The sequence below is a fragment of the Neoarius graeffei genome, chromosome 21, assembly GCF_027579695.1.
Source record: "Neoarius graeffei isolate fNeoGra1 chromosome 21, fNeoGra1.pri, whole genome shotgun sequence".
NCBI lineage: Eukaryota > Metazoa > Chordata > Actinopteri > Siluriformes > Ariidae > Neoarius > Neoarius graeffei.
The window spans coordinates 39,007,002-39,023,087 of NC_083589.1; the positions used below are offsets into that span (position 1 = coordinate 39,007,002).

General features: G+C 44.3%; 2 protein-coding genes across 6 annotated transcripts in view; one reads left to right on the plus strand and one right to left on the minus strand.

The window, feature by feature from the left end:
- LOC132869727 (aldo-keto reductase family 1 member D1-like) overlaps positions 1-13,465 on the minus strand; it is a 31,776-nt gene extending 18,311 nt beyond the window's left edge. Inside the window, exons 1-4 of the mRNA XM_060903092.1 lie at positions 12,979-13,465; positions 12,716-12,883; positions 2,499-2,615; positions 2,307-2,384 (exon numbers count right to left, since the gene is read on the minus strand). Coding sequence (XP_060759075.1) covers positions 2,307-2,384; positions 2,499-2,615; positions 12,716-12,883; positions 12,979-13,071 — 456 coding nt within the window. The 5' untranslated portion in view covers positions 13,072-13,465. The remainder of the gene's footprint in view (positions 1-2,306; positions 2,385-2,498; positions 2,616-12,715; positions 12,884-12,978) is intronic.
- Positions 13,466-13,893: 428 nt separating this feature from the next.
- The window catches only part of trim24 (tripartite motif containing 24), a 43,107-nt gene continuing 40,914 nt past the window's right edge, over positions 13,894-16,086 (plus strand). For 2 of the 5 annotated variants that reach the window (XM_060903093.1, XM_060903094.1), the window contains exon 1: positions 13,895-14,663. In XM_060903093.1, the coding sequence (XP_060759076.1) occupies positions 14,378-14,663 (286 nt within the window). In that variant the 5' untranslated portion in view covers positions 13,895-14,377. Of the gene's footprint in view, positions 14,664-16,086 lie in introns of all 5 variants that reach the window. The other 3 variants (XM_060903095.1, XM_060903096.1, XM_060903097.1) reach the window with 2 other exon arrangements.

Consider the following 16,086-nt stretch of genomic DNA (forward strand, 5'->3'; position numbering starts at 1 on the left):
GAGTACCTCCAGCAAGCCAAGAGACTGAACCCTCGACAGGCTAGGTGGGCCCTGTTTTTCAGTCGGTTTGACTTCACCCTCTCGTACCGCCCCGGCTCCAAGAACACCAAACCTGACGCACTGTCCAGACTGTTCTCTGCCACTAACAGGGAGAATGAAGTCGGGCCTATTATCCCTGTGTCCCGGATTGTGGCCCCTGTCCGCTGGGGTATTGAGGAGGCTGTCCGACGAGCCCAACGCCAGGACCCCGGTCCTGGGACGGGGCCACCAGGCCTCTTGTACGTCCCACATCAAGCCCGGGCCAAGGTTCTCCAGTGGGGTCACTCTTCCCCTCTCACCGCCCACCCGGGAGCTCGGAGGACCCTGGACTTCCTGAAAAGACGCTTCTGGTGGCCTAACATGGAGAAGGAAGTAAGGTCATTTGTCCTGTCCTGTGAGGTTTGCACCAGAACCAAGAACCCACGACAGCGTCCCCAGGGTCTCCTGCATCCTCTGACCATTCCCCGGCGTCCCTGGTCCCACGTGGCAGTCGACTTTATCACGGGTCTCCCTGAGTCACAAGGTAACACGGTCATTTTGGTCTTAGTTGACAGATTCTCCAAGGCCTGCCGCTTCATACCACTGTGCAAACTCCCCTCTGCTCTTGAAACTGCGAAACTTTTGTTTAATCATGTCTTCCGAGTCTTTGGTCTTCCACAGGACATCGTCTCAGACCGAGGGCCCCAGTTCTCCTCCCGAGTGTGGCACGGGTTCTGCAAGGTCATCGGAGCCACTGCCAGCCTCTCCTCTGGGTTTCACCCACAGTCCAATGGTCAGACGGAGAGGCTCAACCAGGACCTGGAAACCACCCTGCGAGGCCTGGCTATGGATAACCCGACATCGTGGAGCACCTGGCTGCCATGGGCGGAGTACGCCCACAACACCCTGCAGTCATCGGCCACCAAGCTGTCGCCATTCCAGTGCCAATTCGGGTTCCAGCCACCTCTGTTCCCGGACCAGGAGGAGGACGCGGGGGTGCCCTCGGTCAACCAATATGTGAGACGGTGTCGCAAGACCTGGAGCATGGTCAGGAAGACCCTCATACAGACCTCCAGAACCAACCAGACTCAGGCCAACCGCCATAGGAGACCTGCACACGCTTTCCGCCCTGGGCAGCGTGTTTGGCTGTCCACTAAGGACCTTCCACTGCGGGTGGAGAACCGCAAGCTTGCTCCTCGCTACATTGGCCCCTTCAAGGTGGTGCGCAGGGTGAACCCTGTCTCCTACCGGCTCCAGTTGCCCCGGACTCTGAGGATCAACCCCACTTTCCATGTTTCCCTGTTACGGCCCGTACTGACGTCTACGTATGCCCCTGCCCCTAGGAACCCCCCACCCCCCCGCATCTTCCAGGGGCAGACTGTGTTCACTGTGAATCGCCTGCTTGACTCCCGCCGGGTCCGCGGCGGGTTGCAATATCTGGTGGACTGGGAGGGCTATGGTCCTGAGGAGCGCTGCTGGGTTCCTGCTCGGGATGTCCTTGATAAAGAACTATGTCGGGACTTCCATTCGGCCCATCCGGATCGCCCTGGGAACGTCAGGAGACGCTCCTAGAGGGGGGGGTCCTGTTAGGACTAGGACTGTTTTGGCCTCTAGAGGCCGCTGTTATTTCCTTTTCATGTCGTGTTTATTTTGGCCTCTAGAGGCCGCCACTGTTCCTGTGTTTTGTGTTTGTGTTAATTGCCTAATTATCTTCACCTGTGTCCTTAATTAGTTTGTCTATTTATACCCCTGAGTTCAGTCCTCTTGTCACGGAGTCTTTGTGCTGTTATGTTTATCTCCAGTTTCCTTTGTACTGTGTTTTTGATCTTCTTAGCTTTTGAATTTTTGCACTTTGCTTTTCTTTTGGATTTACTCTTTGGTTTTTTTTGTCTTTTGTTTTGCCCTGTATATAGTGTATATAGTTTAAATAAACCATTTGATTCTTTTTCTACTTCCGCCTCACGCCTCTGCATTTGAGTCATCCCCCTGGTGGCCTAGTGGGGGTTTGCTGGATTATCACACCAACGAACCAGGTTCGAATCCCAGCAAAACCCTAACAAAACATGACTGGTGTTTGTAAGTCTGAGGTCATTTTCTCTCCATCTCACTTTATACTCGTGCACATAAGAGGGTTTTCATGGTCCTATTAATTACCAGCAAGGTTTATCTTCATTAATGATGGTAAAATGATGAGGTTTTGGCTGATAGGATGCAGCATGAGTAATGAACAGAACACAAAGGTTAACAATTGCACTTGAAAATCTAGTCTAACCAGCACATTCACATACCTCCCATGTGGCACAAAGGTCTGTATAATGGTAAATGCACCTGCCATTCTCATCTTTTGGATAGAAAATATCTCCTGGCTAGGAAAATGAAAATAAAATCATATACAATCCATTCACACATAACTGAAAGATCTGTTGGTGGGTTTTCTGCATTATTATAAAATGTGGAAGATGTGAGGATGGTGGAAGGACCTTAAAAGCTATGGGGAGTTCGATGATGTAGAGATCCACGTAGTCCAACTGCAGAGTTTGGAGAGTTCGCTCTAGTGCTGGTCTTACAAGCTCAGGAGGATGAAACGTGTTCCATAACTGGCATGAGAAAAAAAAACCCACTGTATTTAGATTTTCAGTTTGTGGAAATGAACACAGTAGTCGGAGAAAATAAGGACATGTCAAAGTCAATAAAATGTGAATTCTTTATAGTACACAAGTATTTCAAAATACAACCCCAAATTAGGAGAAGTTGGGATGGTATATTGACATTGAAATTAAAACTGAAAACAATGATTTGTAAATAATCTTTGATCTGTATTGCACTCAGAACAATACCACATTATTTGATGTTTTACCTCATGGATCTTTTTTAAAGAAGCATTTATTTCAATTCTGAAATTTGCATTGTCTCACTGAAATATCCATGGAGATTGGATATGTTGTCTTGAAGGCAATATACAGTTAGGTCCATATATATTTGGACACTGACACAAATTTTGTTTTTTTACCTGTTTACTGAAACATATTCAGGTTATAGTTATATAATGGACATGGACATAAAGTCCAGACTTTCAGCTTTCATTTGAGGGTATCCACATTAAAATTGGATGAAGGGTTTAGGAGTTTCAGCTCCTTAACATGTGCCACCCTGTTTTTAAAGGGACCAAAAGTAATCGGACAATTGACTCAAAGGCTATTTCATGGGCAGGTGTGGGCAATTCCTTCGTTATGTCATTCTCAATTAAGCAGATAAAAGGCCTGGAGTTGATTTGAGGTGTGGTGCTTGCATTTGGAAGATTTTGCTGTGAAGAAAACATGCGGTCAAAGGAGCTCTCCATGCAGGTGAAACAAGCCATCCTTAAGCTGCGAAAACAGAAAAAACCCATCTGAGAAATTGAAAGTAAATACAGAGGGTTCACTGCACGGTGCAAGCCACTCATAAGCCTCAAGAATAAAAAGGCTAGATTGGACTTTGCTAAAAAACATCTAAAAAAGCCAGCACAGTTCTGGAAGAACATTCTTTGGACAGATGAAACCAAGATCAACCTCTACCAGAATGATGGAAAGAAAAAAGTATGGTGAAGGCGTGGTACAGCTCATGATCCAAAGCATACCACATCATCTGTAAAACACGGCGGAGGCAGTGTGATGGCTTGGGCATGCATGGCTGCCAGTGGCACTGGGTCACTAGTATTTATTGACGATGTGACACAGGACAGAAGCAGCCGGATGAATTCTGAGGTATTCAGAGACATACTGTGTGCTCAAATCCAGCCAAATGCAGCCAAACTGATTGGTCGGCGTTTCATAATACAGATGGACAATGACCCAAAACAAAGCCAAAGCAACCCAGGAGTTTATAAAAGCAAAGAAGTGGAATATTCTTGAATGGCCAAGTCAGTCACCTGATCTCAACCCAATTGAGCATGCATTTCACTTGTTAAAGACTAAACTTCAGACAGAAAGGCCCACAAACAAACAGCAACTGAAAACCGCTGCAGTAAAGGCCTGGCAGAGCATTAAAAAGGAGGAAACACAGTGTCTGGTGATGTCCATGAGTTCAAGACTTCAGGCAGTCATTGCCAACAAAGGGTTTTCAACCAAGTATTAGAAATGAACATTTTATTTACAATTATTTAATTTGTCCAATTACTTTTGAGCCCCTGAAATGAAGGGATTGTGTTTAAAAAATGCTTTAGTTCCTCACATTCTTATGTAATCATTTTGTTCAACCCACTGAATTAAAGCTGAAAGTCTGAACTTCAACTGTATCTGAATTGTTTTGTTCAAAATTCATTGTGGTAATGTACAGAACCAAAATTAGAAAAATGTTGTCTCTGTCCAAATATTTATGGACCTAACTGTATGTTGCTCCAAAATCCCAAGGTACTTTTCTGCATTAATGACGCTATCACAGAAGTGTAAGTTACCTTTGCCAAGTTCATTGACACAACCCCATACCCATGATAGACCTTGGCTTTTGGACTTGTTGCTGGTAACAGTCTGGATGGTCTTTTTTGTCTTTGGTCTGGAGCACAAGGCGTCCATGTGGCAATGGGGGCGTGGCCAAGCGGCAGTTTGTGAATGGAGGACGGGGTCGGGGAAGGCAAGTGGCCAAGTCATTACACCTGGTGTCATTAATGTGTGTGGGTGTGTTTGTTTGTTTGTCACAGGGATTGAGCATAAACGGAGGGGGAGAGCAGAAAAGAGGAGCTCCCCGACCCCAAGCAAGTGTGTGACTGGATGAATGGAGCTGAAAAGCCAAAATAACAAAATAAAAAGTGTGTATGTGAACATCAACTCTCGCCTGCTGTGCTTCTGTGCTCCACCCACATCAGGAACTGTTACAGTCCATTTCTGACAAAAAAAGACCTTTAATACTGATTTGTCTGACCAGTCAGAGAGAGAAAGAGAGTGTGTGTTATATATATCTCATCTCATTATCTCTAGCCGCTTTATCCTGTTCTACAGGGTCGCAGGCAAGCTGGAGCCTATCCCAGCTGACTATGGGCGAAAGGCGGGGTACACCCTGGACAAGTCGCCAGGTCATCACAGGGCTGACACATAGACACAGACAACCATTCACACTCACATTCACACCTACGGTCAATTTAGAGTCACCAGTTAACCTAACCTGCATGTCTTTGGACTGTGGGGGAAACTGGAGCACCCGGAGGAAACCCACGCGGACAAGGGGAGAACATGCAAACTCCACACAGAAAGGCCCTCGCCGGCCACGAGGCTCGAACCCGGACCTTCTTGCTGTGAGGCGACAGCGCTAACCACTACACCACCGTGCCGCCCACTTAGCTCTCATAGTACAAAAACAGATAAAAAGCGTATACACAAAACAAACAAACACACACACAAAAAAGGTGCAATAGGTGCATAGTGCAAACTAATCCAGGTAAGTCAAGTATGAAATAGATAAATAAATATAAAGTATAGAGTGTGCACAGAATGACGGTATGAGTGTGCAGATATTTTACAAGTGATATTACTGATTTACAGTATGACTCTGGATTTTAGCTGTTCATCACAAAAAGGATTTTCCCTTTTGGTGCAATATGGTGCATAGTGCAAAGATGAAATAGTAAATATAAATAAGTATAAATATTTATACTTGTATTATAAGTAACAGTGAGCACAGAATGACAGTATGAGTGTGCAGATATTTTGCAAGTGATATTACTGATATATGAATCCGGATTTTAGCTGTTCATCACAGAGACAGCCTGAGGGAAGAAACTATAGGCACCCTATTTTTTTTCATACAAACTTTATCTTATAGATGTCTATTTTATGACTTCTACATTATCGAGTCAGTACAAAAACATTTTAAGAGTCCAAACATTCGTTTTCCAGCACAAAATTAAATGTTACAGAAAAAAAAAAGTTTGTATCTGAGCAGCATATTACATAAGAGACCACATTTCTGATTAAAAAAGAAAACATAATGAAGGCTGCTGGGTTTTGGTGCTAAATGCAGGGCCGCGTTAACCCTTGCCGAGGCCCTGGGCAGACACACCCCCAAGGCCCCACCCCCGCCTGTTGTCAACTGCGCTCAGCAAATTCACCCCCTCAGACGTGCCTGTCTAACTAGACACAGAAACTTAAATAATGACAGTGGCACAATTAGAAATACTATTGAACGATAAAACTTTATATCCATCAACACCTATTTAATCGAGAAAAAGCAATGGTGAAATAGGCAATTGCATGGTGAAAAAATCCATCAGACATCACGGTTAACAAGTCTGGTTAACTAAAGTTTCACCTCAAGAAGCCTTTGAATGAGTGAGTCAATGAACAACATGTCAAGAACATAACCGAGGCCTACAACAGTTTCTTTAGTATTCAGAACAAGAACATTCATTTGGTATATAACCGTTCGTTTTCATTTTGGAATCCAGGCGACTTTTAACTTGTGAAAACAAAGAGCGATAACAAAGAAAGAAAAACATCTTGCTTCTCAGAAATAAATTTCAAAATGTTAGGCTATGTGAAACATTTCATCCTTTCACACACGTAATGCCCCAAACAGCAGTGGCACACAGCTTTGCGCATTCAGTTTGACAGCCATGGGTCAACTTACAAGGGCACTTTCCTACTTTTCTGGAAAGCGAAGTCATTAATTAAATCATTTAACTCAAGCTGGCGTAGCGTGTGAAGACATGGTGGACAGTGATCATACTGACAATGACAGGTGATTTATGCGACGGGACAAGGTGGGCTTCCTTACGGGTGGCGAAATGTATCAAAAATGTTATCAATATGATCTGAAAATATCGTTTCAGGCGGCACGGTGGTGTAGTGGTTAACGCTGTCGCCTCACAGCAAGAAGGTCTGGGTTCAAGCCCCGTGGCCAGCAAGGGCCTTTCTGTGTGGAGTTTGCATGTTCTCCCTGTGTCTGCGTGGGTTTCCTCCGGGTGCTCCGGTTTCCCCCCCACAGTCCAAAGACATGCAGGTTAGGTTAACTGGTGACTCTAAATTGACCGTAGGTGCATGGGCGGCTCTACCGGGGTGGCATAGGGTGGCAAAAGCCACCCGAAAAGAAAGCCTTGCCACCCCTGCTGCCACCCCAGTTGGCAGCGACGAATTCAAAGAAAAATTGCGGCCAATTTGACATTTACGTGCGCGAATTTCCAATGTCCGACTGCGGCGAATGCAGCACGAGACGACGCCAGAGATTGGTTGTTTTGGAAAATTGAGAGGCATGAAGCGAGGGAGCCAGGAGTCGCGAGGAAAGGAGACGCGGGAGGAAAGAGGTAAAAGCTGATTAACTATCTATCAAGAAATGAAATTATAATGAATGAACAGTGCTAGCATAGTTGCGATGCTTATTTTGAGAGGATAAAAATCAGGTTGGAGAACGTTATTTAGCTAACTATACATGTAATGTTAGCTAGGTCTGACATTATTTTTGTGTAAAGTCGGCCACAAAAGTTAATATTGATTCAACGTCTGTCAAGGAAAACATTGTAAAGTTACTTTGAATCCTACAGAAATGAAAAGGAAAGGAAACATAAATTTGTGAAGCGTTTTGCTGAGCAACATGGAAATCGCCGCATTCAGCTGTTGTAGGCATGACAAGTTCATGTTATGCTCACTGGTGAGCCTTTACAAAGCGTGAGAAAAAAAACCTATAAAATGTGACACTGGTGTAAATGGTTTAAATCATGCTGAACTTGAAGCAGTGTTGTTACTATTATTGTTTTTTAGTGTCTGTTCTTTTGCATATACAGTATAAAACTGTCCAGAAACGGTATAGACCTTATCTGAGAATGTGTGTTCTTCATGAACAATAAAAGCATGAGATTAAGTTTGTCTGTATGAGTTTGTAAATGGCAGCCCTTGCCCTTTTGTAGTGTATACATACTATTTGTCATCAAACTGTGATAACTGTGATTAAATTCAGTACATATACGTCTGTAATACGCTGCCACCCCTCAAAAATTCCTGCCCCCCTCTTGCCACCCCATAAATATTTTTCTAGATCCGCCCCTGCGTAGGTGTGAATGTGAGTGTGAATGGTTGTCTGTGTCTATGTGTCAGCCCTGTGATGACCTGGCGACTTGTCCAGGGTGTACCCCGCCTTTCGCCCGTAGTCAGCTGGGATAGGCTCCAGCAGTGGCGATCCTAGAGTGATTTACTCCCCGAGCGAAACCCCCTGCTGCCCCCCCCCCGGCCCAACCCGACAACCACCTCCCACCCACCACCTAAGAAAACACTAACTTCGTCCAGAACACACACGACCCCATACACAAGCTCACAACAGCTATTTTCAAGAACAAATTTCCAGTTTTAATGACTAGTGCAATAAAAAATACAAAGATAAACAATAAAAGATAAACAATAAACAAAAAGACTCAATGACTTCGCATTACAGCTACCCACAGCTATTTAAGAAAGCACAACTGCTTAATTTGAAATAAACATTGGGATATAGGCATTAGTGTTTCTGTGTGTGTGTGTGTGTGTGTGTGTGTGTGTGTGTGTGTGTGTGTGTGTGTGCCTAACTTGTCGTAGCCCCATAATATGCACAATCCCGCCAGCGGAACGTTGTACTAGTCATCAAAAAGACTTTACTACCATAGTACTACACTACTATGACATTACACAGAGTCTTAAGTAATACATTACGACTTGATCATTGCCATTCTGGTAACAGCAAATTTATAACGGGCCGTGTCCGTGACGTACAACACACGTCGAAAAATGTTTAAACGACCATGTAAAGCTGTTAACATTCTGTTGGCTAATACAGAACCCAACGTTAACCCAAGGCAATGACAGCAATAACTTCAAACGTTTTGTTGCAAAGCCTAAAGGCCAATTTATGCTGACAACCCAGTCCTCGCAGATAGCGTCGCAGACAGAGTCTGCGTAGCCCCCCCACCTTCGCAGACGCTCTGCGTGCACCTCCCAAAAATTGTGACCACCGCAGAAGCCTCGCAGACAGCGCCGCAGACAAGAGGGCTCTGATTGGTCCACTCTACATCCGCTGTACACGCACTTCCGCTTCCCTACTTTCCCGGTTTGGTTTGTTTTCACGACCGCCATTTTTAAAAACACGAGCGAAGATGGAGCAGCACGAAGAGCGGTTGATTGAGGAAGTACGTACATCTATACGACTCCAGTTCTAGTCATTATAAAAAAAAAAAAAGTTCTAGTCATTATAAGTAACCGTAGGATAAACACTCCACTAACCACACCCACCAACTACTCCTAGCGACTTCGCGCCCCCTTGCGTTGTGCCGGTGAATAACATCGTGCACGCCTATTATCCCCGCTCAACAATAAATTACAACTCATTCTCATCTCATTATCTCTAGCCGCTTTATCCTTCTACAGGGTCGCAGGCAAGCTGGAGCCTATCCCAGCTGACTACGGGCGAAAGGCGGGGTACACCCTGGACAAGTCGCCAGGTCATCACAGGGCTGACACATAGACACAGACAACCATTCACACCTACGGTCAATTTAGAGTCACCAGTTAACCTAACCTGCATGTCTTTGGACTGTGGGGGAAACCGGAGCACCCGGAGGAAACCCACGCGGACACGGGGAGAACATGCAAACTCCACACAGAAAGGCCCTCGCCGGCCCCGGGGCTCGAACCCAGGACCTTCTTGCTGTGAGGCGACAGCGCTAACCACTACACCACCGTGCCGCCCTAAATTACAACTGTCTGCGAAAAGCTATCTGCGAAAGCCTTGTCGCAAGAGCATGCAGAGGCCTTAACCGTTATGCTGAAATTAATTTCGTGTTGGGGGGCAGGCCAGGCCAGGTCGTCCGACTCAAGGCCAATTTATGCTGACAACCCAGTCCTCGCAGACGGTGTCGCAGATAGCGTCTGCGTAGCCCCCCCCACCTTTGGAGACGCTCTGTGCGCACCTCCCAAAAATTGTGACCACCGCAGAAGCCTCGCAGACAGCGTCGCAGACAAGAGGGCTCTGATTGGTCCACTCTACAGCCGCTGTACACGCACTTCCGCTTCCCTACTTTCCCGGTTTGTTTTGTTTTCACGACCGCCATTTTTAAAAACACGAGCGAAGATGGAGCAGCACGAAGAGCGGTTGATTGAGGAAGTACGTACATCTATACGACTCCAGTTCTAGTCATTATTAAAAAAAAAAGTTCTAGTCATTATAAGTAACCGGAGGATAAACACTCCACTAACCACACCCACCAACTACTCCTAGCGACTTTGCGCCCCCTTGCGTTGTGCCGGTGAATAACATCGCGCACGCCTATTACTCCCCGCTCAACGATAAATTACAACTGTCTGCGAAAAGCTATCTTGTCGCAAGAGCATGCAGAGGCCTTTAGCAAGCATCAGTAATATAAGGCTAATTAGGGCACTAATTCATGTCACTCACTGAAATTGATTCATAAAGCATACCTTTTTCTTTTGCTCATTTCTCCTCCTCTTCTTTCCTTTTCTTCCGGAATTGGGCACCTGATGGCTTTGACCTTTTCCTATCCATTAGATCTATCTCCGAGTACGACTCCGTTTATTTGTCATTCGACCTCCTCCTGAATGATTCCCCCTGCCTTCCCCCAACACAAACTCACCGTCAGTGTGTAGTGGTGATCACCTAACGCGAGAGGTGAGACTGAACCATTTCAACTTGACCACCACGACCACAATATCTCATTATCTCATTATCTCAAGCCGCTTTATCCTGTTCTGCAGGGTCGCAGGCAAGCTGGAGCCTATCCCAGCTGACTACGGGCAAAAGGCGGGGTACACCCTGGACAAGTCGCCAGGTCATCACAGGGCTGACACATAGACACAGACAACCATTCACACTCACATTCACACCTACGGTCAATTTAGAGTCACCAGTTAACCTAACCTGCATGTCTTTGGACTGTGGGGGAAACCGGAGCACCCGGAGGAAACCCACGCGGACACGGGGAGAACATGCAAACTCCACACAGAAAGGCCCTCGCTGGCCCCGGGGCTCGAACCCAGGACCTTCTTGCTGTGAGGCGACAGCGCTAACCACTACACCACCGTGCCGCCCACGACCACAATAATCTTGGGAATTCATTCGGTTCATACACACAATCAAACGTACAGCCGTTTTGAAGTTGTTTGGATTGTTCTGCTTTTCTGTTCTCTCCTCTTTCTCGCGCGCACACGCGCACACAAAAGCGTTTGCTCAGTGTAATGTAATGTGGTCTGCACATTTGAGAGGCGTCTTGAGTTTGTGTCCTATGCATTGCGGCACCATATTTGGTTTGTTATTTAAATTATACGGGGTTTTGTGCCCACAGCAAACGTGACGCATGATGGCTTTTGCTGCATGTTACACTTGTGTGTGTGTAACACTGCTGCAAACCCTTAATTACAATTGAGCTACAAGAACTGACCAACTTCAGGTATCTGCGCAACTTTGGTACTGGGCTCCCCCATCCAAAATGTTCACCCCCCTCCCCCCGCCCGTCTTGTTTTTTTTTCGTTTTTTTTTTTTTTTTTGGGGACCTTTTTTCTTGGGACCTTTTTTTTTTTTTTTCGCGCCCGCGCTCGTGCCGCCCCCGCGATGCCGCCCCGGGCGGCTGCCCGGTCGGACCGCCCCCAGGACCGCCTCTGGGCTCCAGCTTGCCTGCGACCCTGTAGAACAGGATAAAGCGGCTAGAGATAATGAGATGAGATGAGATGAGATTTTCCGATCTCGCTACCTCCGAGGCCCCCTAGTGGCCGAGGCCCTGGGCAGCTGCCCATGAAGCCCATTAGGATAACGCGTCCTTGGCGAAATGAAGAAGCGAGTGTGACAGTCAAAGTGTCCAGAAGAACTGTGGCTGGTTCTGTAAGATGCTCAGTAAAACCTTCAGCTCATTTCCTTATAATAAAACTGCACTCACTGTACCTGAGACTACTTTTTTTTTTAAAGCAAAGGATCATCTCACACCAAATACTGACTTTGTTTAATTTATTATGACTTACTGCTGTTTATCGTGTTTGTTTGTTTTTTAAGTTGAAACATTTCATTTCATTATTTTTAAGCCATTTTTGGTCGACAGCAATTCTTTACATGTGACTAAAACTTTTGCACAGGACTGTACACACACAAGATGTCACAGGACTGTGACAGCAAAATCATGCTGATTATCTCATCTCATTTCATCATAGCCGCCTGTTCTACAGGGTCGCAGGCAAGCTGGAGCCTATCCCAGCTGACTACGGGCGAAAGGCGGGACACACCCTGGACAAGTCACCAGGTCATCACAGGGCTATGCTGATTATCTATGATTTCAAATCTAGATTAAAAACCAAGCTGTTTTCACATGCTTTCTGCTAACTGATAAATATCATCATCTTTACATGTTTTAAACTTTACTTAACTTTTACAGTCTTTGCATGTTTTAACTTTTATTCCATTTTATTCTGCTGTTTTTTACTGAACTTTCTCTCTTCTTCCCCCTTTATTTTATGTAATTTTATTTTCTATTGTTTACTGTTTTGCTTTTACCTCTGTAAAGCACATTGACCTGCCACTGTGTATGAAATGCGCTATATAAATAAGCTTGCCTTGCCTATCGTACAGTGTAAACCCTGAGTACAAATACAAGAAGTACATTTACCCTTTGCTCAGTAGATCAAGTTCATTGATCACTTTCTTTACATTCTAGCACAGAATGTCACAGCAAATCAGCAATGCATGACTTTTTCTTCGAAGAACAAACCTTTCCGCAATAGAAAATGTCCTCTCTTTTCACGGTTCCATCAGCAATTTTGTCTCGGATAGCTTGGCCAACTTCGTGCTCATTGAAGTACACCAAAGCTCCATCGATGTGCCTGTATCCAACCTCGATGGCCAGCTTGACTGCGTTATATGCGGTTCCTTTGGGAGTCTGTCAAATTCAGCCAAAAGATGCAGGTACAGATGAAGATCAATGAGAAAACACACTATCAGAAAACTGGACAAAATCGGTCAATAGCCCCTTACCGTCCGAGGGTCTCCATAAGTTCCTATCCCCATAAGAGGGATTTTCAACCCATTATTCATAGTGACAGAGTGACTTTTAGCTGTCAGCTCCATTGTTTCTCAAGAGCTTTCGAACCAGACTGTTATTAGAAATGCACTAATCTAAAATCACACTCAGAAGAGCCAAGCTTAGCAAGGACAGTATAAAAACCAGTTCTGCAAGGAAACCCACATGAACATAATGTTCACTGGTTAATCAGTAATACTCCTCTTATTGACTTGTGGACGTTAACCCTGCTGAGAGGCGGGACATAGCGGAAAGTGAATAATAAGGACTTTAAATAACCCATACTGATAACAAAAACAATGGGGTGGACTTACAGCCGGTCAGGAGTCTTCTGAAATTCAGATTTAACAAACAAGAAAGCATGAATAAACTAAACTTTTTAAGTTCTTCCATCTTTTGTTTTATCAATCATATCAGTTCCCACTTTCGACATTGTTGAACAATGAGCTAAATATACAAATATTAGTAGATAATAGGTTAATCAGTCATGTTAGCTTTGTTTAAAAAAAAAAAAACAGTTTTTGTGAATGGTTGTCTGTGTCTATATGTCAGCCCTGTGATGACCTGGCGACTTGTCCAGGGTGTACCCCGCCTTTCGCCCGTAGTCAGCTGGGATAGGCTCCAGCTTGCCTGCGAAGGATAAAGCGGCTAGAGATAATGAGATGAGATGAGACACCTATTGCGTAAACCCAATACACTAAACAGGAAGAAGTTTGGCCCTTCAGGCTTTCCGTAGTCGTACAACTGCGGCCTCGTTACATTGGTTAAATCTCAAATAGATTCGATTTGAAGTTATAGTGCACTAAGTAGGCGCTATAAGCTGTATGTTGTGATAGTACGTAGTGCACTTAGGTAGGGAGTCAGGAGCTGTATTTGAACTTGAGTCTGTCTGTTTGTTAGCTAGAGAGCAGCGTTAAACAGAAGCTCGAAGCGAATTAAATTTCTACAAAAGCTTTAGTATTTGTACACATTCAACACTAATATGCTGTATTTATTGTATGTAAAGTGTGTTTCGTCGAAATGAGTTTCTTCTCGATATGTAGTCTAGATATTTTTTTTGTTTAGTAATTAACGTTTGTCTTGCTAGCCGGGTAATGCTAATAGAGCTGGAGTTAGCCATTAAAAATATTTTCAGTGTGTTAATTGTTAGTAGCGGTGATAATGTTACTCATGTAGTTTTAGCTATGTGCAATGGTTTTCTATATTTTTCCTAAACAAGAGAAAGCGTCCATGATGACACCAGTATGCGCTTGCTGAAAGGCGACACGAATCAGTATCAGGATTTTTATTGTTCTTCTACGTTACTGTTATCACGGAGTGTTAATACCCAGACACACGTTGTGCTTTGAGATCATGGAGGAAAACGGAGAAACGATCGAATCAGACGATATCGTGATCATTGTGGAAAATGAGGCGGAGAGCAAGCCGATCCAAGAGGCCAAGCCGAAAGAGGAAGGCAGCTTGGGCCTGCTAGACATCTGTCCCCTGTGTAAGCTCAGCTTCCACAGCAGGGAGCCCAAGCTGCTGCCCTGTCTGCACTCCTTCTGCAAAAGATGCCTTCCTGCCCCATCCAGGAGCCTGGCATACACAGAGCAGGGCAACAACCACCAGATGCCAGTTGAGGGACAAGGCAAGCCATGTATGATCACTTCAGATCATTATCATTTCTGTGCCCAGCCCATGTTCAGAGTTTCTCTGCTTTCAGCATTATCCTGCTGAATTTATTTTTATTTATTCATGATTGAGTATGAGCTGGATCAGGTTTGTTAGCGCAAGAAAACCATGGTCCTTAAGTTATGTTACATTAAATATAGGGCTCGACATTAAGGACTGCCCGATTGCCCAGGGCAAGTGAAATATGCATTCAGGCAAGTGGGATATGTCCCCGACATGCCTGACCGGGCAAGTTGGAATGAGCATATATTACAAACTAGCACCACAAAAATTAGGTTTTTTAAAAAAATTTTTCCCCCTCAGTTCCTAAAAGCATCCCTCACGATGTATCCGCCATTATGTCTTGGCTGTTTTCTTAGAATTGGTTTCATTTACTGCTTTGTAAGTTATTTTATATATCCCCACTGTTGGTACACGTACTGTTTATAGACCCCTTGTGCATGACGTCACGCAACATGTGATAATTACAGCTGGAGTCAGACAAACATTCTTTCATACAAGCAAGGCTTAATCTGTCTTCAGTATGGTTAATTTTTGTGCTGTTTTTGCTTGCTGAAACAGAGAAATAGAGAAGGCATTACCGTCTCCCTGCTATCAAGAGAAATGTTAACGAATAGAAGCAAATGCTTCAAGAACAATGAGGAAATGAGTGGTTAAAGAATACAAGGAGAGGAACTCAACCTGAAAACTCCAGAGAAATTCACGATTGTATTTAAAATGTATTTTATGAAAACAGAAAATCAGAAGTGAGGATAGGAGAGTTTAAGAATCTTTTTTTTTTTTTTTACTGCTTGCATTTGAGTTAGCGCCTTCATGAAAGTGTTTGATTTTCTTAAAGGTGAAGCCGCTTCCTCATTCGACACAGAAAACTCAGATTGGTTTTAAACAACTCTGGCATAAAAAAAACTCCACATGAGCGATAAATCCTGAAAGAACAGATGAAGGGCAGAGAGAGCTGGAGCTTTGTTTCTGTTATCAGAGGAACACAGTCCTGTGCAAAAAGTATATATCATTTTTATACATATCATCCACCTCTAGGTTTAAAAAAAAAAAAAAATCAGTGTGATTTTTGCCAAAATTACATGCTAAATTATCCTAAATGTGGAGCAGTAAACCGTGGTTTTGAATCAGTGATATTATGAATAAATAAATTTCACCTGGTATATTAGAGCTGTATTTTATCCTGTATGTTTTCGGTCACAAGCAAAAATCCATCTCGTAAAATAATTCTTTGGTTGTGATTTGAGAACTTTAGTCTTAGCCGATGTACTCACTGGCAGTCAATTAAAATCCATTACCAACCAAAGATCATGGAAAACAAAGTGCTGGGAGTGTCGTACATTTTTGATGAAGTCTTTTAAGATTATTACATGTCACACTGTATGAAA